This window comes from Onychostruthus taczanowskii, unplaced genomic scaffold (assembly GCF_017590055.1).
Source record: "Onychostruthus taczanowskii isolate IOZ18803 unplaced genomic scaffold, ASM1759005v1 scaffold19, whole genome shotgun sequence".
Taxonomy (NCBI): Eukaryota; Metazoa; Chordata; class Aves; order Passeriformes; family Passeridae; genus Onychostruthus; species Onychostruthus taczanowskii.
In genome coordinates, this window is record NW_024499128.1 from 9231266 (window position 1) to 9256679 (window position 25414).

Here is a 25414-nt window from a genome sequence, read left to right on the forward strand (position 1 = left end):
TGCCTGGCAGCCTGCTCAGCCCCTGCTCCCACTCCCCAGGCATTTGGCAGAAAAAATCTGAAAAAAACAGAGTTCTGTAGTTCCTTTAAATGTATCTTCTCAGGAATTAACTGCTGGTTTCTGGGTGCAGCCATCTCTGGCCACATCCAGACCAGGAAAGCGTGAGGGTTAGACATGGGCCACTCAGGGTGGTGGGAAGGCACAGCGGGGCCAGCAGATGCTGGAGCGGTTTGCCAGTCCCATCTCAGAGCTCTGCTCTGGGAAAAGCCATCCAGGTAGTGACAGGACAAGGGGAATGGCTTCAAGCTGGAAAAGAGCAGGCTTAGATTAGACATTAGTGAACAATCTTCCCTGTGAGGGTGGGCAGGCCCTGGCACAGGGTGCCCAGAGAAGCTGCGGCTGCCCCAGCCCTGGAAGTGTCCAAGGCCAGGTTGGATGGATCTCTGAGCAACCTCATCTAAGAAGGTATCCCTGCCTACAGAAAGATGATTTTTAAGGTCCCTTCCAACCCAAACCATTCCATGATTCTCTGAGTAGCTCAGCTCTGTGTTAGGGTGTTTTCAATTGATCATATCCACCTTGGTACCTCAGCAATCTCTCCATAGAATAAACTTCCGTGTTGAATTTTCAGGCTACGCATAAAAGTTAACTGAAAGCTCCAAGGAAATTCTCTTTACTTAAGACACATGTTAAATTCACATAGATCACTGAGCTCAAGCATTAAGAAACCTGATATGCAAACAAATATTATGAATCAGATATAAAAATACAGTGCAATTCACCCACTGAAGGCAGCACAACCAGGTAAGGGAAAATCAAGTTGCAAAGCAGGGAAAAAAAAATCCTCTTAAGTACTCAGTCAATTACTTTAAGTTTTCAAAAAAAGGTTTGCCAATTCAAAATATTCATCTTACATGACAATATAGTCTAATCTACTGTCAGTGGATTGTCATCTTCAAAAGAGACTGGCAGGAAGAGAAGAACCTGTGCTCCAGCCTCACTGGGAATCTGCAGCTTGGGCTGAAAGAGGAGCAGGTTTCCAAGGAGAGGAACCAACTCAGCTCCAAGGAGACATTTCTGAATTGTTTAACTTGCTTCCCTGCATCAATAATTTCTCTTCCGTACCTTCCAGAAGTCAGCCTCCACTGACAGCACTGGAGGAGGCTGGTCAGGGAGGGTTTAATGAATGAAACTGAAGCAATCTGGTGGTGACAATGCAGCTGTTAAACTAACTGCATCCAGAGCCCCTCACTCCCCTCTGGAGGCTGATGGTGAGCTGAATGCCCTGAATGATGGGCAGGCAGCTCAAAAGTGAGCCCCATTTGTAGGGAAAAATTAACTACTCAGTCTCTAATGAACAGTCTTTCTCTACACAAAACAATACCCTCTGCTCTACACGCAATTAGCAAATCAAAGTGTTCTCTTTGTGGACCTGCATTAATTTACTCCTCGATGTGGCACATTAAATAGCTCACAGGTACAGCACAGCAGTGGCAACAGCCAGCACCATAAAATAAAAGCTCGCTTCAAAGAGTTTCGGAAGCAAAATTAGGCGTGCTGCATACAAGGAATAAATCAAAACAACTTTCATTTGGAAATATCATTTTAGTCTTATGCTTTCATCAAAAAACATGATTACCATAACAGTCACATTAATACAACGTTGGTACTCTACAAGGCAGAGAAGCAAGCAGCACATTTGCTACCTCAAATTAGAAAGAATAAAAATTGCTCTTTCTCATCAGGGGGAAATACCTGAGAACATACACAGTTGCCTATTCTGGGGTTGTGCTTTCACAGCTAGAAATCCCTATGAGAGTTCCCAGAAGGAAGACCACTTGTTGGAAGGGCAACACCTCTGCAGGGAAGGAGAGGAGGAAGAGGAGGAAGAGGCTTTCCTACTCTTAGCTGGAACACAGCTGCAAAAAATGGCATTTTTACAGCTCACTGAAGGCCAAGATACCCTCAGAAATATTTTATATGCAACAGTTGTATGCAAATCCAAGTCAAGTGTGATAATTGGCAAATTTAGGTATAATGTTAATTACCAGCTATTTCAAATTAATTAACTTCTAAGATAAATTCTTGCTTCTCCTCTTTGAGAAAGCTAACACACAATTTAAATTTACAAGGATATATCGGCTGCCGATCACAGAAATAAGGAATCTTGTATGTCCCAACATGCCACATCACTTGAGTTTCCTTGTGCTGGCTGCTCCCCATTCCCTGGGTAATTTCACAGTTACTTATTTCTCTGATCTCTCACAACAGAAGACACAAGATGAAGCCTCTTGGCTCAAGCTGGATGGTTTGAGTGTGTGACTAAAGTGTGGTGTGACCTCTACAGTGCCCAAGCCAGAACATCTTATCTGGTGCCATGGCTGGGGAAGAGGGAAGAAAAGGAAAAAAAACACAATATCACCTTTTTCTATCAGATTCAGGAGACACAAAGCAAATAAAGTACATTGAAGCTGCAGCTGAAATACAGAAGGAAACTTGAAAACATGGCAGCACTCCCAGGACATCTCTGATAAGGAAAGCACTGACTGCGACAATTAGAATTCAATCCAATGTAGGAACATAAGCACCATGCTGATGAGTTACATGGAACAACACAGGAATAGGATGAGAACAATTTGAAGAGAACTTTGCAGTCACTAATTACCTCTCAGTAAAGAATGAGGCTCTGGCTTGTGGGGAAAACAGAAGGAAAACTTTGATTTCACAAAAGCCACAGACAGATTACTTCTGGGGGTGGCAGAGACTGAGCAGAAGTAACTCATCAACCACTTGCAGTCAGACTTCACTTTATTTGCATATTGTGATCCTGCATATTAAAATACTGTGAGAACCGAAATTAAATTTTCATTAGTGTTCAATCTGGAATCTCACCCGTGGGATTCAGCTTTCAACAGTTCATGCAGGCATTTCCCTGTTTACTTTAAAATCAGAGATCCATTTATCCCATGCCAGCCAACACTTGTGGCCTTCAACCCACTGCACACCATTATTGCCCAAGGGCAGCAATGCAGGATTGTTTTTGCACCTCTGAACTTCACTACAGAATTACTCTGAACTAACTGGTTGCTTCTAATTCAATGTATTTTGGTGCTTTGTAGTTGAAATTGCCAATCTTTCACAAAACTGCATCAGTTGAGATCACAATCAAGAAGACAGTTTACTACCAGCCTTTGCTAAATAATTTCCTTGCTGCTTTACAGGTTCCTTTTTGCTGTTCTGAAGAAAGTTCTCCTGGTTATAAAATCAAATGCACATCCTTTATAAAGTGGGAAAGAACAGCTACAAATAAACCCTGCTGCTGTCTCAAAAGCATCCAGAACACCACGTTATCTCACAGGAGCTGGATTGGAGGTGGCAGGGGGCTCAGTCTGATGTGAAAGTGAAGAGGAAAATTCCTCAACAACTTCTGAATGTGTTTAAGAAATTGAAATTCAGTGAAACCACACTTGTTCTGACTTGCAGAAAAGCTGCAATAAGGAAAGCAGAGACCATTACTTAGTGACATAATTTATGAGGATAGGCTTGCAGCTCAATGAAGAACATGTGTCTCAGGCCACAGCTTATGTAGTTTTCCATGTAATTTAGTCCTTAATTTTACCCCAAGCAAGGACAGGAAGCATGGGAAATGAGAATGCCTGTAAGCCAGATATCCCACATCTCCAGGGACTCATGCTCCTGGGCATCACAGCAAACCACAACACCCAGGGACTGAAGGGCACTGCTTTGTCCAGAGCAGTGAAAGTGTTTTCCACCAAAAAAGCAAGAGCTGCTCCTTCTCTGGAAACCAGTTTTGTACTGGATTTGCGCAGGGAAATGCCGCCCCCCAGTGAGACACAAACAAAATCAGGAAAGAACAAAGCAGAGCTCTTGGGTACTAAACAAAAAAAAATGAAACTGCAAATTGAAAAATCGCGAAAGTCATCGCTATAATTACTGAAGACGATGGGAAAACATCTCCCCTAGCAAAGATATGGGCTCCTGTCAACACCCTATCAAGATTTACTGGACAAGGGGATAATAGCCACACCTTTCTCTAGCTTGAGTCTCAAGGACAGACCAATCTCTCTCCTTCTCTTTAAGAGACAGAGTCACTTGTAATGTCAAGAATTCTTGACAGTAAACTTAATATAATGAAATAACCCCAAACTCTGCCTAGTTAGACTATGAGAAAGGGGTGTTAACAAAGTATGGAACAACTGATATGAGATGAATACAGGATTCCAAGCCATAACTGCCCACATCAGTCCGGCAGCAGAAACCTGGCTTTTGTTCCTACTCTGCCTAACAAGTGAGACCTGGGGCAAAGCACTAAACTCTGAAAGTCCTTCTTTTCTCTCCCTCTCTAACCTAAACATAATACTGTATCTGTAAAACCCTTCCAAAACCTTTGAAAAAGGATAATCTCTGAGCACAGGGTGCCACTGTTGACAAAAACCACACCTGATGGGCCCCAGCACTAAAAGGATTAAGCACCAGAATAAGTGCAGAAGTCCAGCACCAACACGTTCAGAGGTGGCAGCAACCTCTTCTCCCTGATCCTCAAAGCAAAGGGGCCTTCAGAGCTGCAATAAAATGTTAAACTTGGAGAAAGACCCTGAACTCCTCTAAATCTACTCCATCAACACTGTTCACATAATCTCTCAGGCAGATGCTGCTGGGGAAGAAAGAGAAGCAAACTGGGAGATAGAAAAATGCAGAACCTTCTATCCAGGAAAGGATGAGCCCCTAGAGATTGGACAGCTCCGTGCCAGGCTGAAACAGTTAAAAATGAGGCAGGAAAATAGTGGACTCAGTAACAAAACCACCTTAGTTTTGCAAAAATATCTCAAAACAAGAACGTTCATTTGTTGTTTTACTGCAGCTGAGGGTGAGGTGAGGCTGTGAGGCAACACCCCAGAGACTCTTCTCTCCTGCTGTTTTCCCTTGATGTTTTTATTCAGCACCTTGCTAAGAAGGAGCACAGAGACCACAAGATTAGCACAGCTCTGCTGGGAACAATCTACTTTTGTAATAGGTCTACTTCCCCCCATCCTAATCAAATGATGCTGCAGTCCCCTGGGGAGAGAATACAGTGCCAAACAAAAAATGTGAGTTTGCAGCTGCTTCCTCAACAGCAAAGGGCAGCCTGACTGATGAAACTCTGCCAAGCCAACTGCTTCCAGCATGATGCAGTCAGCACAGCATCTCCACACACAAGTGACTGTGGGATGCTGATGGACTCTGCAGATGGTCATTCCCCATCACTGGAGCACCCTTCAGAGAAGCCTCTGCCACGAAAATTCTCTTTGTGGCCTCTGAGGAGAAGCTGAGTGTGAAGATGTAGCAGGAAGTCCCTTCTCTTTTGCTGCTCCCCACCAAAAGTTTTAACCCAACAGCAGAAAGAAAAAAATCCTATGTATTGAGGGTCAGCTGCAAATCTCATTCCAGGAGTAAAACAGATTAATACATTCTTGCAACTCAAAACCATTCAGAGAATACCAGCCCACTGGATAGGGAAATAGCAAATAGGTGAAGAAATACAAAGTATCTGGAGGACACTAAGGAGAATTCATTTCACTGTGCTGTGGTCAAATCTCTAAAGGTGAAATCAAGGGATACTAGCACCCAATCCTGAAACAGATGAAGCATATCTGGGAATCTGGTAATTCATCACTGTTTAGGTGATCTGAAAACTGGTACTGCAAGCAATCCTGGGATCTGGTGAGCACCATGTCCTCCTCAGGTTGTATTAACACTCCTGGAACTGGGAAGCAAAGTAAGAGACAAAGAGAAGACACAGCAGCTAATGGGAACAGAATCCCTTGCCATTAGATGTAATAAAGAAGCTGGTTGAAGCAGGGGGGAACAAATGTTTGTGTATTTCTTTAATTTTATGGTGAAATTTTAAGCCCAGCTCATTTATTTACTCTTTTTTTTTTTTTTTTTTTAATCCCTTAGGTTATCAGCAGCATGAATTCAGGTTCCAAAGCCTTCTCTTGATGAAAGCAAACATCAGTAACTCACCAAATCCAGAAAAAGGAAATCTCAAAAACTAGAAGTGGTGGCAGTGTGACACCCAGCATCTATTAAACTGTCAACTCCTTCCTGTGCATTTTTGCCAGGACAACCTCCCTGGATCTAAGTTCTCCCCATCAAGTTACCTCCAAGTAGGTTTGATAGCTGGAGGGAAAGAAACCGCATCTAATTCATGAAATCTGTAAATTAGCCATCAAAAATGTTCACTCTTATCCATTCATCAGAAAAAATGGTGGAATTACAGCTCTACCTAAAAAAGCCCTTCTAATTTCAGCCCGATGAGTCAGCACTGCTGCATCTCATCACTAGGAGTGATTCATTGTCACTGCACTTCTCAAAGTCAAGAATAAGGGTATTCACCCCAATTCACTGTCATCTCATAACTCCTGTGGACCCAGGCACTGTGTTTGCACACAGCACTGTTATAATGATTTATGTGAGTGTGTCACTTTTAATTTAAAGGGATAAAGAGTTATTGTCAAGTCTACCAACCATAAAGCAACATTTTCTTTCCACTGAGCTGACAGTTGAATACCTGGAAAATATTCTTGTTTGCCAAGAAAGGAGAGGGCTCTACAGCCCATAGTCTTAGGGTGTCAGTGCTTCTGAAGAGAGGAGTGGATTTCCAGTGTCTTTGGAGAGAACACTAGGACTTGGGAGAGTTAAAAAAAGGCTTACAATACAGCTAGAACCTGAATAAAAAAATCAGACAAAAGTATAGATGGAAAGCCTCTGCCCCAAGTGGAAGTGAGGAAGAGGGTGTGGAGTATGGATGAGAGGCCAAAAAGATGATCTGTGGTCAAAGATAGATGGAACAAAGATATCATAAATTTATCAGTGGCACAGTTATAGTGTTCTTATTCAAGTCCCCTAATATCACCATCACTTTTGATAATCTTTTAACTGCTAAAACAAGGTTACTGAACAACTCTCATTGACCATACACCCCTGGGTGGGCCAGTGCCTTCCTTCAAGCTGCCCAAGGCTGGTGATGTTGGTGATAGTTCAGGAAAGACATCTGTAATGGCACTGTCAGCTCTGTCCCTATGATAACTGCTATGATATCTGTTATGCCCACAAACACACTCCCAACAGGAGCCCTCAGGCATGTGGGCACACTTCCTTGTGCAATCTTGTGTTGTGAGCCAGCCAGGAAACAACGCTGGGAAGCGAAGATCTATGTTTAAATCAAACTTTTTTTTTTGTTAACTCGAATAAAGTTTAGTTTCTGTTCTAGTTCTCAGCCCTACTGCACAGGTTGTCCCAGCTCAAATAAAGGTCAAGGAGGGGTTTCAGCCAGCACCATCCTTGGCTTGGGAAATTACAGCCAGAGTGGTTTTGGCACCCAGCAGAACAGTGGGGAGAGTGCCTAAGCCTCGGAGGGGCTCCAACAAATTTCAAACGCTCTTGGAAGTTGCTAGGTAACAACATCCACCCCCAGGACAAGATTGTGCAATGTTTGCTCTGACAAAGCAGCGCTTGCCTTGCCCTTGCTTCCACCCTGGCAATGTGTGTGTTGAGGACCTGTCTCCTCTGCTGCCAGAGCATTTCCAGCCTCTAGTCTGGGTGCATAGTTGGATTTTGCTGAATAAAGCAAACATCCCATTTTAAACATAGCTATTATAATTAGCAGAAGCTTATTGCTCAATTCCCCTTCCAGACAGGAATTTCCAAATGTCAGTGTGCTTAGCACAGCTGATCTGTGCCGGCTGCTCTAAACATAACTGACCTAGGAGGGTCCAGAGCACAGAATCAAATCCTATCATGGGCAGTGAGATGGAAAAACAAACAGAATAATTGTCCTTCTTTAGCCTGTACCTTCATTTTCCTGCACCATTTGCACCAAGGCAAACTTAGCAGAGACTCTTTGACACAGAAAATTCATGTTTGAGGCCAAGCAGGAATTTCTTTTGGAATTTTATACCTGTTTTCTGAATCAGCCTCCAGATGATTCTGCCTCATCCTGCTTGCCCTGCCAAGGTATCGTGACATAAAATCAAAGGGCAGTAAGGGGAGAACAAAAAAGGGGGAAAACCCCAAACAAGCACAGCTACTGCTGCTAACACCTTTTTGCAGAGGCTCTGGCAAATGCAGAGACCTGTTTCAAATGGAATTTTCTTTCCAAATCTGTTTCGGGAAAGCAAAAACAACCTTCATCTCTATGAATGATTTGCAATATTAAAAGAAAACTGCCAAGAATCTTTTCCCAATACAGACCTCCTCACACCAATGATTTCCTCCCCTTGAAGGAGAAGTGTATCCTTTCCATTTGCTGGAAGTTTAAGGGAAAAAGACTGGAAGGAAAAAAAACCCCAGAGGTTAACAGCCTCCCTATCCAAAGACATTCCTTACACTGAAAAAGTAAAAAAATCTTCCAAGATTCCAACTAGAAGAAAAAAAAAAGGTGTAAAATACCCTCAAATAAAATCAAACATATCTGCACACCACGGTCATGCTCCTGTAACTTCTAAGAAGAGGAACAAAACCCTTCTACTTTTATCTGAGAATTTATTCAAAATAAATAAATCCCAATGGAATTTAGGCACACTGTAGAGGCTCCAGCAAAAATCATAAATAAAGCAAGAAAACTAAAAAGATCCTTTCTTGGCATGCTCTTGAAAGAAGGATTCACCACATTTCTGATTGACTGCCACTGTGGTTTACATGAATCAGATATAAATAGGCAGCAAATGCAAGGCAAGCACTTGATGGAAACAGCGAGGATTTTTTTTTTGTTTTCTCTTGTTATTGCTTAACGGTCTGTTGGGAAGGAGGTGGCTGACAAGGTAGAAGAAATGTGGTAAAAATATAAAGAAACAGAAAAAGATGGGGTGTGGGAAGGAGGGATAAGGAGACCTGAAGACATTCAAAGGTATGAAAAGTGCAAATACATTTCTGCCTCTGGTTTTCCAGTGGATGAAGGATCAGGGATGGGGACAGGCACACAGACCTGGAGCTGGGGATGCCCTGGAAGTCCCCTCATACCCACGAAGAAGGCTTTTATGTTATCAGTAGCTGCAAAGTCAAGCTTCTGTGGGCAATCTTGGGCTAATTTCTAGCCTTTCCTACATATCAGAACGAACATATGTAGTGCAGCCATTAAAGAAAAGCACTGGAAGTGTTTCTGCAGCCCTCTTGTGCCAAGAGCCATCCAAAACAGGAGTGGCCTCAAAACTATTAAAGTTAAGCAGCCACTCACATCATAACAAAAATGAAAATACTCATGTCAATGAACAGCAGAGCTGGAGGAATCTGAGTCACACCCAGAGAGGATCCAGTTTCTGAAAAGAATTTGCAGGGAAATCTCTAATAAACTACTTTTTAAATATTGAATAATCACTTCTCAAAATAGCTGGAGCTTATTTCACAGCTCTTGTTCCAACTGTCTGCTCACTCTCCTCCTCTCTCCCACAGCCAGTCTGACTGCACACAACATCCCATCTCCAGCTCTCTGGCATCTTTTTAATTACTCCTCTTAATCTTATGCTCTTTCTTTCAAGACTGAAGGAGGCTCTCACAGAATTCAAGGGGCAGAAAATCTTCTAGTTTCCCCTCCCAATGAGTCTGACTAGCTTCAAAGACCTTCTCTACTCCTGCAAAGTATTTCCTTATAACTCCATGGCAGATCTTGCCAGTGAGCAGTTCTCAGAGCCTTCTCCTCCATGGAGATGGAGGCTGAGCCCATGGTAGCTCTGCACAGATTTCCAGCTTTCTCAAAATTCATTGTTTCCTCCTGTAGGAAGGAGAAGAAAGCTACCAAAATTGCCTGAAATCCAAATTTTTAAACTTCAGCAGTTAATATCTTGCCCTACTTAAAAAAAGAAAATTTTGGAAAGGGTATGCAAGGGGTACAAGAAAAACCCCTGCAGAGACAGGATCAGAGGAAGTAAAGAACATCCTCGCACTGCACAAGCCTGGTACATATTCTGTTTGCCAACCACCAGTTTTTTAATTCTCATTGTAAGATCCTGCAGGAGAGAGCAAAGTGAAGGGTTAATCAAGCCAGGGTTGAGCCCTTTGTTTTTCCCAGAACTGAGCAGCAGAAACAGAAGGGAATATTTCCATATGTTGGCCCATCAGTGCTGCTGAGTTTTGGGCTGAAAGAATTAACTCCAGAGGGAGCACTGCAATTTTATCTTACACGTGGTCCATTTGTTTCCCTTGGCCCTTCTGCTGAGACTGCCAAAGATGCCAGACAGGATGATATTTCTGAGATGTGGGTGTTTATCTTCTCTGAGTGAACCAAACAGCAATTCATTTCAGGAAAGCAATCCAGCAACTCACAATTGCTTCTTGCTCCAGCAAATGCAGCCTGACAAGGCAAAAGGTGAAAGTGCCTGATGGTCCCATTAGAAACCTTTGAGTTTCCTCACTTCTGAATGCCTGTTGAGCAAAACTGTGCTATAGAAACATGAGAGATCTCCACTTGGCAGGGGAAGGGAAGCAGTCAGGACATATGCCAAGATAATCTGTTATTAGCTCCTGCCACACAGGTGCAGGCTCTGTAGAACCACTCCTGCATGGCACAGTGGGATGCTCAGGGCTGGGAGCTCTGCTCCAGAGGCTCCTGGTGGAAAAGCACTATGGAGCATGACAGAGACCTCCTTCACATAAATACTTATGAGTAAGAATTGTCAACACTTGGATTTTTTAGCTTCTTTTCATGCTTCGGTTGTCTTTCTTCTTAACCTAGCAGATAAACAGCTCCACAGATTTACCAGATTTACCTGTGCCTAAAAGTGCCTGAACCAGGGCAATGCCAGCTCCTTTGTCCCAGGCTGATACATGCCAAAATAGTGACTCACTCCCGGTGCAAGAGGCCACAGAGGAAAGCTAGATAACTGTACAATGCTGTAGGAGTGACTGTATTTGTGCCATGCAGCAGCCTCCAGATATTCATGAAGACTTGAGTGTGACCTTTCCTTTTCTCAGTCCCCTTTGCTGGCCAGAAAAAAAAGGCATAATCCAAAGAGCAAGTGGAATGTAACAGAAAATAATATCCACAATAATTGCAGTGATGCGTACAGTGTTGATGGGCTGTAGGAATTGGATACAAGGACTGTGGATCCTGTGTGGCCTAAATAAAAAGGTGCTCATTATCCTGAAAGGAAATGCCTCCACTTATGAATGAGAAGGTCACACTGCACTGGGAAGATAAATGTCATTTCTCTATACAGCTGTGATGGTCTCACTGTCTTCAAAAATTGACCTAAACAGCAAAGCAATAAAAAGCCTGTAGAATTAGCCTGGGACATTATTGTTTTGAGAGCGTAAAATCACTCATCTAGAGCTCTTTAGACATGCTTTCCCAGGAACACTTATATATGTGTACATGTGAATTTACATTGTGCCTTTTGGGAGTAATAATATATGAAAATAATTAACTGACACTTTCAAACAAGCTTGGATGTGTTTGGTACCATGCATGTCGAAAGAATTCGAGCCTCACGATGTCTTTTACACAGCTGTACACATTCCCAGGAATTAAATCCATCTGCATAGGTAGTTTTGCACTCATCACAGCACCACCCCTCAGCCCAGGCAGCCTCTGCCAAGCACAATGAGCAGCTTTAAATAAATACCATCCATAACGCCAACAACTCCTCTCTTTTCAGCAGCTCTGCAGGCTGCCATGCTGCAGCTGAGAGACAATTAAGTACACTCAGATGATCTTTAGGCACACAGCACAGAGCAATCCCCTCGGAGCAAAGGCAGCATCCATCCCTTCCAAGCAGGAGCAGCACTGGGGACCAGGTACCCCCCAGCCCAGGCTCTCTGAAGAGGGGGTGTCTCATTTCAGCAAGTGGGGAGCCCCTGCCCCTTCACACCCACACGTGTGCAAGGCAAATAACTAATGAACATTAGTCACTGCTGGTGTGTTCCCCCCCCAGAGGAACAGGGGCTGTCACTGCAGATGTCACTTCTGCTGTCCCTGTCACCTTCCCTCATGCAAAAGGTCACAGAATGCTTCAGAACCAGCACCTGATTTTGCTAAGGTGGAGCTAATCCCATCGAGGTCAAAGGAGCAAATTTTATCCGAGTATTTGAGATACCAGGGGCTGACCTATCCTAAGGCTGCATTTTTACTCAATAAATGACCTCTTCTAAAAGGGAATAAACCAGAAAGTGAAAAATTCTGCCTCCATATGTTAATGAAATTGAGAGTACTCAGAATAGAGTTACCAAAGGTAGGGCTGGTAACAACTGGCCTAGCAATAATATCTGCCACAAAGATCACTGGTTTAGGGTCTCTGCCATCAGGTCAGATCCCAACTGCACTGCACAGCCTAGATTTTATGAAAAATTCAGAGTTTGTGGACTCTCAAGACATACTTAAATAATTAATACAGACACTCATCATTTCTTTGTATATAAATAATGTACAGCGGTAACCTTTATACAAAGAAGCCTCAAACCCTCTCCCATTACACATGATATTCTACTTAAAATAACCTCTGCAAAGTAATTACTCTGTTCATGTTCATGGTTTCTGAATAGCTCATTGGGCTTTTATACACCATTAATACCCTAACATATAATATATCAAGCTTCTTGTTGATTTTCTTTAAAAATAAAAAATACTTAGGTTTAGCAACTCTTCCAAGAATCAGCTTTCCAATGAAAATGAACTGTCTTGACAATTTTCTGAAAACAAGTGAAGTCGATGCCACAAAAACCCCATTTGGGAGTCTGATGTGTGGAACACAGGCACAGGAACACAGAACAGATAAAAATCAATGTCTTAAGCCAGGAATCAGTTGTGTTTTTAATGTGGGCTTGAACAGAACTAGAAATCTGAGCGTACATCTGTCAAAACTGCAGCCATTAGAGCCGTTTAAACAAATTGAAAACATAAATCACATCAATATGTCAAATCGATGTGCCATGCATTTCATAGCCATGATACTGTCACCACAGCTGGATTCATGGCACGTGTGCTCTGCAGCACTGCCTGTTTTATTAAACAGCATAAATAAAATTCAAAAGAAAAATGTTAGAACTTGCATTTCAGGGAGATCATGGTTTTCTCCACAACTCTTGACTTGGAGATTGTTTTGCTGAAAAGCTTTTAGCACCATCAAAGCACATTTGACATTAACACTGATTAAAGCAAATAGATAAATTGCAAAGCCTCTGAGAAAGCAGAATTGTTCCTTACAATTTACCTGGACCACCCCTGGACAGAGGAGATCTATATCAACAGCTTAGTTTTCATTCACAGCATGGTGAGAACTGCTGTCAGCTGGGTTTTTCACTTACTCTGCTCCTAGCCTTATCCAAATATTAGTAGGCTGGTCACACTGAAGTGAAAAAGAAAAAGAGAAAAATAAAGAAAGAAACCCATGCACCTTCCTTTGAATTCTGTTCAAGTTTTGACTGGCAATGGTGCCATGCTCAAACTCACGACCTTAACACAAACCAGGCTGTGGAAATGGAGGTGCTGGACAGCCCAGGCCATGGTGCAAGGCTGGGTGAACAGATGGGAGCAAACACAGCTCCTAACGTGGAGAAGTACTGAGGGTGACCAATTATGGGTGTTCTGAAACAAAACAGCTGCAATTGGCACTTGCATTTAGGCCCCATTCGACAAACTGCTCAGGCACTAGCTGAACCAGGCATTTTAGACTAATTAGTTCCCTGAAGAAACACCTCTTCTACTACTTGTAATTAAGGCCAAAATAAAGAATCAATGGGCTTCAAAAAGAAAACCAAGACAGCAACCACTGCTGTTCTAATTGCCACAATAACTTAAGTATTAAAGTGGATCTTATAATCCTTGCAAACTGCAAAGAGCAAGAGTGTTGGGATCCACAAGATCATGGGGACAAGCTTGTGTTGATGTTGTTTTCTCAAAGAATTTTTTCTGTTTATATGTTAAAATTATTTGGTAACAGGATTTCAACAAAAGTCTCTAGCTGGACCCCACAGAAATAACTGGGCACAACTGTGCTGAGCCTATGTGGAGGTCCCACAGGAAACCCTTGGAATCTTTACAGGATTTAACATTTTTTTTTCTGTTTTTAAACAGAAAATAATAATTAAAAATATAATTCACTCTTACAGGTCACCATCATCATGAATTAAAAGATGACACGAAAACATTTACAGCTACGTACTTTAAATATTAAATTACTCAGTGATTATGCAATTATTCTGAAATGAAGCACTACAAATCACAGAATTCAAATCCAATGATTATAAAACTCAACAAATCTCAACAAGTTCAGAACATCTCAAGACTCCCAGAAAAGAGCTGTTTAATCTCATTAATACAACTCAGAGCTAGGGAACAGGTAAAATTTCTGTGTAAAACATTATCCTGATGTCTAATATTAGCTTTTACTTTTTTTCAGGAGATATTTATTTCCTTTCTCCCCAAAATTGTTTGGTTTCCATGGGCTGTTAAAGCTTTCATTGATGTGAGAAGACGCCGAAGTAGCAGTTCTAACAAACAGGAGAACATTATTGGCCTCAGCCAGATTGACTCACCAAGAGTTCAAGAGATGAAAAGCACTGGCCTGAGACCCCTCTGGCAAACATAACCTAGACAAGCCCAGCTTCTAGTTCAGAGAGAAACTGGTCAGTCTTGGCCAATTCTCCCATTTTCCCAAATTCTTCAATTCCTAAAGAGTCAGGCACCAAGATATTTATCTGGTGGTTGAACCACACAAACACATACCAGCCACTTCAGGAAACTTTGGGCTGGAAGTGCTCTGGAGGATGTGCCCCTGCCTGCCAGGAGATCCCATCAGCTGTTTCCAGAAAGGGACCATATTCCTTGGAAGTTGTTAGGAAACTTGAACTATTCCTGCCCAGATGTGTGGCACTGCAGTGACATGGGCTGTAGCTGCACAGTGCACATGGCTCAGACCAGCGCTATCTCAAATCACCACACGTTCCAGCTTGGAAGAGATTAACAGAGGTTACATGTCTAAATTAAACATAGAAAGCAGTAGTCCTAATGTTGAAGGTTTCTCTAATGTTGGAAAGCAACACTGGAAAATGGTGCAAGTTCTAGAAGAATTTGCCCAGCAACCTCTCTACTGCCTCCCATCCATCCCTCCACACTGCCTGCAGCAGCAAGTGATGGAAACCAACATAATAACATGCTTCTACTCTTTCAAAGCCTTTCCTCTGGAAAGCTGGAAGCTATCCATTCCTAATCCATTCCCCAAAGACTCTTAATTTGCCTTTTTCTGTCTTCTGCCTCAGAGGGAAGAGACATGCCATCACTGCTCTGCCTGTGCCCCAGTTCAGCCCCTGCTCCCCAGCTGCCCCTCGCAGCAGGAGGGGATTTGCACCACACTGCACAGAAGCAGCTCTTTACTGCCATGTCTTTGCTGTGGATGGGGCCACTGCTCCCACTTCAAATGTATTCCTGCTTCCTCCTCCACCTAAAGACATCTAATTGCAGAGCCTGTATCTCTCGGCACAGGCGTGCAGGCTCTCCAGTGTAAAGCATTTGAAAGCTCTCAGCATTGCACAAAACGCTCTCCCCTGTTCTATTGTGGCAAATGTGACTCATAACTGCACCTCAGTTATCACCTCTTTCCAATACATCAGGAAGAAAGAGCCCAATTTTAAATCTTCTGTAGGAATTTAGACACAGTTCATCTGTTTCTCATGTTTGCAACAGCCAGGGAGGGACATCTGACGCTAATCCAAATTCCTTAGGTCAAGCCTCTTTTGTGCTTGGTTATTCACAACGTCAACAGAAGAGGCTACAGGAGGATGTGTTCATACCAAGAGCATTTTAAGAGGAGCATTGTTGGGAAGAAGGGTGCTGTTGCTGGCACCTATCAATCTGCCAGAGCTGAAGCGAGTACTTAGAGCCTGAATACAGGAGCAGTCCCACATCCTCTGAGATCAAACCTGGACAGCAGGACGATGATTTCAGCACAGTCTCACCCAAGGCTGGGTGTGCTTCCTGCAGGCTTGAAACACTCAGACAGCCAGAGCTCACCCTGAACTCCCTGCACTGCTAACACAGGTGATTGGTTATATTTATCATTACTGCACATCTTTACATGACAGAGTCAAGATGTGGCCCAGCAAGAGAACAAGGGACAGAGTGCCACTGACTGCATCTGCACCAGGAGCGTGACTTTCAGCAAGAGGTGACAGCAATGACAGTTGTCTATCCCTGTCCTTACTGCACTTGAAGAACACAAGAGCTGCAGAGCTGGAAAATGTTTTTCTGTCCCCTGCATTTTAATGTACAGCCAAGAGGTAGAAGTGTCCTTGAGGCTGCTGGTCTGTTTGCAGCTGGGGGTATTTTTCTGGGGGCTTGTCCACAAGGCAGCTTTTTACAGGCTGGAGAAGTTGTCTCAGTTAATGATTCACCCTATGCAAGTTGGTGACAGGACATTCCATTTCCTGAGAATGATGGAGGTTGCTTCCAGTTAGCTGTGGTCCCTGGAAACTGCTGACTTTAAGCCATTCTTAAACTCTCAGAGCATCCACACACTAAAAATAGCTGCAACAATCTCCCTGTAGTGAAAACAATGCTGGTTTTGCAGAATATCTCCAGTGTAAGGAAGTGCCACGGACTGCTTCTCTTGATCAATTACTGACTTTCAGGACAGATCCAAAATGAGGAATCTTCTCAAAAAAATTAAAAGCAACTGAGTTTTAAAATCTAGTTTGACCAAACAAAAAGTTGCTGATACACAGAGACAGGATCTGCTGCAGCATCAATTAGTTTTAAGAGTCACTGTCCTTCCACAGGGCAGGGACTGTCAACCTTTAACAAATCATTACACCTCTTGGTGACTTGGCCTCCTCATTTATATGATGTTTATTTGCCAGGTGTTCTCCCAAAACACAGCCACTGGCAAGTGTAGAAGGGAGGGGAGGAAATTAATGACTCACTGATTGATAAGGTCACTGAGGTCTGATGAAAATGAAACACGTGGAAGAACAGAGAACCAACATAATCCATTCTGCAGGACTGCCAGAGAACACAGGCCTGACCTGCTCCCCTTTAGCAAAGCCAAACTAATGCAGAGAACCTCAGTGGTTCCTGGGAAGGCTCGAGTCTGCCAAGAGATGCCAAAGCTTTGGGTCCAAAATGCTATTTCAACAAGGTGTTTGCTTTGTCAGAGGATGATGTTCAGCCCTGTGGCTGTTCAGCAATCAGTGGCAGCTGATGCGTGGAGCATCTCTGCACCATCTCTAGAGAGAGCCTGTCTTCTCCCACGAGCCACAGATAAGATCTACAGTGACAGCAGAAGTCTGGGCAAGTGAAACATATGCCATTCTGGAGTGGCAGGAAAGCTCTAGTGATTCCAGTTTGCTCCTTATGGACATCCAAAGTGAGCAGAGTAATCATCTCACTGCTTCTTAAAAGTTGTCACTGAGAAAAAAAAAAAAAAAGGTTGGATGGCAGCAGAGAGGTAGAGAAAGTAGGCAGGAGAAACCTGAAAATTAAAACAAACTCCTCTGTACCTTGCACAGATGGGAGGAAACGTCTTTGTAAAGTTCCCATCACCACAGAAGCCCCTTCTGCTGTATAAAGGAGCAATCTACCTTTGAGGGGGAGAGGAAATATGGCAAAGGAGCAAGATAAACACAAAGTGTGGATCAAAGGGAAGAAAAAAAATAAGGCAAAAAAAGTGGAAAAGTGCTGATGGGGGAAGCTGGGTGAAAGACAAGGAAGAACTACTAGCTGCTCAAATTAACATTTTAATGCATTCACTGTAAAATTTCAGCACTTTAAGCACTGGGGTGGCTGCTGAGCAAACCCCCTTGGAAAGGAACAGATTGATGACTTAACACCACAAAATCAGCAAGTCCAGGTTTCACCATCAGCAGATTCACTGCAGTTATCAGGGGCAGATAATGTGACAATATTTGGCCAATGAGTTTTGAGGTCACCAGTAATGTCTGTGATGGAAGAAAAGCACAGAACATATGGCATTTCATGTGCTGAAACTGTCAGACTCACAATTAACTGATGAGAGTGCATATGGTGCTCACAGACAGGGGAAATCTCTCAGTGTAAAAGATGCTGGAGACCATTGAAGGTGTCAGCATGAGTCTTCCTTGCAAATCTCTCTTCATTAAAGTTTCGCATGGAGCCAGGAGTGTTGTAATAAAATCACTATTAATGCAGTTATATTTATGATTATCTCCCTTTTGTGCAGCTGGATTTAACTTTTCAAACACTAAACTCCACATCAAAGCTTTTTCACAGTGGCTGCTGCATGCACAGAAGCTTTTTGTTTTGTCATATTTAGCTTGAAATTAAAAGCAATGAGAGCTAAGATGGTAGAAGTAAACCAAGACTGGCAAGAAAACTATTAATATGACCAGTATCAAAACAAAAATTCACTCTGCCATAGAAATACAGTTACATTTCTGTTAAAGTATTTATAACAGGCTGGCCAGGGACAAACTCATTCCCTCTCCAGTTCCAAAACACACTTTTAAAGAGATGGTGAGTGACACTTCATTAACCACGTGAAATGGGCTGACACAGCCTGCTTGCTTTTCCAGCCACCATTTCAGATGACATTTTTCTTTGCATCTCTCTGTGCTTTACGTTCAACACTCTGTAAAATGATTCCTTGAGCCCCCCCCAGCCTCATCAGCCCTGTGGAGGAGGGGGTTGAGCTGGGGGCAGTTCTGGGGAGGAGAAAGGAACTGTCCATGTGTTTACATGTCCATGCATTACAGATCCAGCTGTTCTCATCCAGCATCAGTGAAAGGGATTTTAAAAGTTCTCCATCAGCCTTTCTTTGCCTTTCAGTCCTCTGCCCCATCAGGCTCTGACAGGAGTGGTTCTTCTGCAGCATCACCTCTGAAATGATCTGGGATGAGAGCACCCTGCTGTATCCCAGCTTCTGGAAGGTGCCTGTGATCCAGGTGATGTCTGGTGCAGGCAGTGCAGTGCTCCCAGCAGCTCTCCTGCCAGCAAGGGCTGGGGCACAGCTCCCTCTTGTCCTACTCCATCCTCCCAGCAGACACCAGCCCTCACACACAGCCCCCTCCTGAGCTGGCACACTCCTCTCACATTCCCTCTGCTCTTTTTGGCAGCTTCCCAGCAAAGGACCTACCAGAGACCTCATCTCCTTAATGAGTTAAAAGCTGTTGCTTCAGCCCAACATCTTCCCAGTCCCTCACAGCTTTCTTCTCTCTCTAACTGCATTATCTCTATCACTCCACCTTCACCAGAGCTTCCTGATTGCTGCTGAAATGGATGGGGAAATCTCCCTTTCCAGAGCAAGGAAAAAGCCCTGTTAAGAACATCCCTTTTCCCTCCTCTGTTTTGTCAGAAGTAGTGTTTCTGGTAATGCCAGATTTAGACAGAATGAACAAGAAAAAAATAAATTATTAAGGGGTTCTCTTCAAGGGAACACAGATTTTGTTAAATTAAGTACTCTGTAGCAAAAATTTTTAAAAAGAAAAAAGGGAAAACACTAATAAAAAGTCATGGTTCATAGTGCAAATGTTAAGATTTATGAATAAAGCTGAAGGGCAGAACCCACAAAATGTAACGGAGGAGGATGGATTACCCTCAGAGTCTTCTAGGGCTTTGTTAAACTCCAGAAGCCCCTGGACCACAGCGATACCTGGAGCCTCCCCAGCAGAGATGGGGCACACAGGGACTGTCCCCCACTGTCTGCTGGGTGCCAGAGACCCCTCTGTGGGTACCCACAGCAGCACATCCCCTGCTAGCTGGTGTTCTCGACTGTTTTCCACACTTCAGCCATACCAGCCTTCCAAAAAGTGTTAGCCAGGCCTTTTCAGCTCAAACCCATCCCTGTCCCTCTCTGCAGCCACCCCAGGATCTGTCTGGAATAGCTGTGCACTGGTTGCTTTGCTGGATGCACCCAGGTGAGCACTCCTGGTTCTCCTGTGCTCCTCCCCAGCCCATCCACACCGGAGGCTCCCAGGATGCTCCAACCCTTCTGCCACACTGATTTAAACATGCTCAATCTCCCTTTTCCTTCCCTCCTCCCCCCCTAGAGAGGCTGTTTCTCCCACATCTCAAACACCTGAGGCTCCAAGGTGCCCCATCCCAGCAGTCTCCTCTGTTTGTGAGCTGAGTCATGCAGGTGTCAACATTTCCAAACCTCATGGGGAGGGCTCAGCAGAGCTGGGAGGGTGCAGAGCATCAAGTCAGGAGTTATTAATAGCTGCCATCGACCATCTCAGCAGCTTTGATCTGCTGGCAGCTGATTACAGCTGCTGCTCCTGATGATGAAGCACCAGGGGTCCTGCCTGTACCTCAATTTCTCTTTCCAGTTTTCAAGCTTTTACTGCAACAAAACACTTCCCCCCAAAATTTCAAAACAGATGGGATTCAGCAGCCAATACTGCAGTCAGAAAGGCAAACACAATCAAGCTGAAGTGTAAAATTGTACTTTGGGAGGAAGATTTCAGGTCTTTGAATCCTCATTCTAGCAAAGTCTTAGAGGTTGACATCACACACAACAAACCTCCAGAGAACAGATCTCCTTTCTGAAATTTTCCATGTACCCCTTGATCCATATCCATGAAAATAAATGTAGAATTTGTTCCCTATAAATAATCAAAGGGGTAGAACCAAATGGCTCCCATACTATTCCATGCTTTCATCTGAAGAAGAAAAGATAATTTGCTCTTGCCTGAAGACAACACAGCACACCTGACACATTCAAGGAAACAATTCAGAAAATCTTCCTGCAACAACCTAGAGCCACTGTTGGGAACAACTAAGGAAGCAGGATAAATCAGCCACCTCTCCCTTTATGTCAGCATCACTGAATCCTGCTCTGTCTGCTGGGAAGCAACGCAGTGTTTAAAAGACAAAACAGAGAAACATCCTGGGGCAGATGAATTCAGAGAGATTTCCATTTTATGTGGTGTTACCAGCTAACTTCTCTATCAGCTTGCCCAAAATTTTGCAGAATTTGTTTTCAGAGAAACAACAATGAAATGAATCTACACCAGCACACTGATCTACACCATGTTGTGCTGTCCTCAGGATTTAAAGATCACTGGAGCCAGTACTGCCTGAAATAAGTCCCCATCTCCCAACACAAGGAAAGAGCATTTTTAAAGATGCCAGAAACAACAGAGTTTTGTGCAGAGTGAGACAGTTCTGTGTCACTCTGTGGCTTGAGCATGAACTCAAGGAGCAATTTCTACCATTCTACTCTATTTGAGTTATAGCACCTAAATCTACATGATGATGAAATTAGACATGAAAAAAAACTCACTTACTTATGACTATTGTAAAGCCTGATGTAATAAAACTGCCAAGCTTTAAGATCACAGATATATCCCAAATATTTCAACTCATAACCACAAAGCCCATTCCACTAAGCACAACAGAAGAGAGGAACAATTTGGCCAGTACAGGTTAACTTCAGCTCACCACATTTCAGATTCCAAATTTTCAAAAAGAGAACTAAGGAGAATATAAGAATTCATTTCAGAAATACTTCTATCTTTGGACAGAATGTTTTCTTTCTTAGAGAAAACCTAGTAAAAAGCACTTAATAGTGACCAGTATTCTGGGGTTTTTCAGGCCCAAGAGTGAAGAACTTACAGCAGACACTCACTTTACTTCATCAACCCATAAGTAGAGCTGTTATAAACACAAGTTGCTCACATTGTGTACAGCAGAGCCTGGATTACACATGTGATAGAGTGAATCTCTTTGACTACACCACAGAGAAGACCCCACACCTGCTACCCCTTCACAACCCTTTCACCACAGGGAGTGGTTGCCCCTCCAGCCATGCAGTGCAGCACAGCACACTCAGCACACCCAAAGATGATTATTCTTGGCTTCTTCCAGCCTCAGCTACAGAGCAATAACTTGTGGCTCTTACTGATCCTGGAATTTCGGAGCGCGTACACCGCAAATCTGGCTCCTGCAAGAGCAGATCCCGTCACCAGGCAACTCAATCTTAGAGATCTCAACTCCTCCACCCCTGGGGTTAGAGCAGGATGCTGCTTTATTACCTCCAGCTCGGTGTTGTGAGCGTGCAGCTTCTGCACCATGTCCTCGGCCTCGCGCATGCGGCGGCTCAGCTGCGGCGAGTGCTCCGCCGGGGTCAGCTCGCTGTCGTACGACTCCAGGATCGCCCGCATCCCGTCACGCTCCTGCAGGGAACAACAGCAGAACACCCAGGGATGAAGGACCAGACCATGCACCCTGACAGGAACAACAGCAGAACACCCAGGGATGAAGGACCAGACCATGCACCCTGACAGGAACAACAGCAAAACACCCAGGGATGAAGGCACAAACCACACACCCTGACAAGAACAGCACCAAAACACTCAGGGATTGTTGGGCAATTCCCTTTCCTGACCCAGAGATGGGGCAACTGAGAGGTGTTTTAAAAACTTGTATTCCATTTACAGTCTCATGAGAAGGGTGAGACAATACAGATGTTATAATTCACACCATCACAGTCAGAAGCCAACTATTTCTTAATTGCAATACACTACATAAGCGTTTCTTGGCCTATCAGCTTTTTGCCACACCATGCTTTAGAGGCCTTAAAGCCAATTATCTAAAACTACTCCTCGTGGGTCCTACTACAATGCACCTTTCATAGTTCTATTTCTCCAAAGTATCTAGTTTTATTTGCAAGACCATCCTTTGAAACTTGTTTCTAGCTCCATTTCTCTCTCAACAATATCTGTCCTATTCCATGGCATTTCTAAGTCAGCATTTCTTATCTTAAAGTTTGCATACAGATGCATAGCGTGGGCCTAGAGAACTGTCTACAAATCAATTTCCCACATGGGATAAAGGCCCAGACCACACACCCTGCCAGGAACAGCAGCAAGTACTTCTAGGGATAAAGCTCCACAGCATGCTCTGAGAGCCTTCTGCATCTTTGCCCACTTTGTTCTTTTGTACAGCAACTCAACTCTGATGGATGCATGCTCATCATCTTCATATCAGCATCAAGGCACAGATGAACACACAATTCTAATAAAATAAATGTTGCTGCTGTGAAAACTGCAAAATTAGACTTTCTCGTGTCTATAAAACCCCACATCCTTTGCAGGAAAGCAACATACAGACACTCTAACAAGCAGATGGCAACTGAAAACAGAGCCTGCCTTCTTCCTGGAGACACTCTTCTAATTCAACATGGCTGAATGGGTTTCCTCAGCAAAATATTTAGTGTTGTACTTGACATTTTCCCTGCCAGAGCCTCAGCAAAGAAAGAACAGAATTGTCACAACAGAAATGAAACAGATTTGACATCGAACAAAGTGGCTGAGAGCAAATATCCTCAAAATGGTATGTGACTTATCACTTGTTAGATGCTGCAACACTCAGTGCTTGTAACAAACATTTTTTCAGAGGTTAATGTCTGGCAGGCAGTGTTTGGCTCACTTCTCTGTCTACTGGCAATTATAACCAGGCATTTGCAGAGAAAGACAAACAGAAGGAGCCTTCTCCTCTCCCCGACAGCAGCTCCCCAACTACAAGGCTTGGGCTCAGAGCTAAACATAAAACTTTTTGTGTGGGCTACTGGCTGAAATATTCCTAATGCATTCCCAGCTTCAGAAGCACCTAATGCCTCCCTCCAAGGCACTGATGAAGAAGAAGAATGGGGACAAAAGGAAAATTAGAAGAAGCCAGGTATGTTTAAGGAGGTGGCTGGTAACACTGCAATATGCACACAGAGATAAGCAGCTGGATGAAGAATTTTATCTTTTGACTGCATGGAAGAACCTTGGTGCTTATGAGGCTACAGAACAGGGCCAAAGCAGCACAGGCCCTTGGCATAAATCCAAAGAGCCAAAACTCTGAGGAAACCTGAGCAGTGCTGCCCACCTTTCACTGCTGACGTTTGCTACCTCCCCTGCTACACAAATACAGGAACAGTCTGGACAAACCAGCTCCTTGCTGGGAATTCTGCCATCATAGACAAAGCAATATCAGATCACTGGGCTGTGCTGTTCACATCCAGCCCAGGCCAGTGCAGCACTTCATAAACCCAGCTGCACTGAAAAGCTTCACTTGGGCAAATCAGGAATTGGTGGGCAGGAAAAAAGGTCCTTTCCCCCACACCCCTAAATGCAAAAGGCTGTATTTCAGAGAGTGAAGGTAACCCAGTTCAGCCCAGATACAAAGGTTATCTCCTCCTTCCAAATCTAAAGGTCAAAGACCGAATGTGGATAGCAAGTGTCCACGTGGGAAGGGAAGGAACATTCAAATTCAAGGTGTGACAACAAGACTGGGGGCACTGCCAGAGGTACAGTGTGTTCAGAGCACGTCATGGACTGAAAGGTCAGCCAACACAGCTGGGCTGGTCAGCAGGGAAAAGGACCCCAAGACTGAAGGACAGCCTGGGGCTAGAGGAACTGAGTTAATAAAATTATAAAGAAAAACAGGTTTTAACATAAATAGTACCAGCAGTTGTTACCAGCTCCTAGCCCAGGTTTGACTGAAGAGAAATATTTTTCCAGGGAAATAGTTTTGCCATAGTTTAGAACCTTTTGCCTGGGAGATGAATTCCAGTCTCCATTTACAGCCAAATCACTTTCTAGAGCACAGAAGAGAACATAATGACAGCATTTAGTGAAGGTATTGGTTTGAGCTTTGCATGTTGTTGCAATTAGATTTGCAATTACAGCATCCTCTCTCCTTCTCTGCATTCTGAGCTCCTCTGCTGCCCTAATTTTCTCCTCAGCAACTTTCACCGACGTGATAACTTACCACTGCTGTGTTCTTTCTGTTGCAGCAGAGGCAGTCCCAAAACCCTTGGCGTTTTTTCAAAAGCAAACAGGACCCCTGGCAGCTCCCATCACACTTGGCTTTCAATTAACTGTTGAATATGAGCTCATTTTAGTCATGCCCATCAAGACCACAGCAGCTCCTGGGCTGTTGAGTACAAGGAGGACAAACTCCAACTTTCCTGGGAAAACTGCATGGGAACATGACCAATCCCACAGGCTGTCCTTCCCCTAAAATCAACCACAGCCCTTGCCCTTCAAGACATCTCTCTAAAACAAAGAGTAAACTTGTCAAGAAAAAAAATCACACATGGTAAACACAACAGAAGCTGTATTGGGGAAAAAAAATTCTTAAAAGCTGAACTAAAGGGTGGCACAATTAAACACTTGATCCTGGAGTTCACTTAGCCTCTTTAATTATTTCTAAATATTAATACTGTTAGTGAAATCATTTCTCAACTTCCAAGTGGTCCCCAGCTCCATTCTTTAAATTTCTCCCCATCAAGAGCACTTACTAAAAGCTTTTCCCTCCCTCCTAAAGATCTTGTTAGTTTGGCAGGAAACAGAAGTTCTTGTTGAGAAGTCTTCTGTCTAAAAAGATTCTCTAAAATGTAATCCTAATTTAGTAATTGCTGCAGTATTTCCTCATTCTTCCCGACCCATCAAAATCTCCCCAGGC

At 43.6% G+C, this 25414-nt stretch overlaps 1 protein-coding gene across 2 annotated transcripts in view; it reads right to left on the reverse strand.

Annotated features, from left to right (window-relative positions):
* Nucleotides 1-25414, reverse strand: part of MAD1L1 (mitotic arrest deficient 1 like 1) — a 350409-nt gene that overhangs the window by 185735 nt on the left and 139260 nt on the right. For both annotated transcript variants that reach the window (XM_041401934.1, XM_041401935.1), the window contains exon 12: nt 21994-22134. In XM_041401934.1, coding sequence (XP_041257868.1) covers nt 21994-22134 — 141 coding nt within the window. The remainder of the gene's footprint in view (nt 1-21993; nt 22135-25414) is intronic.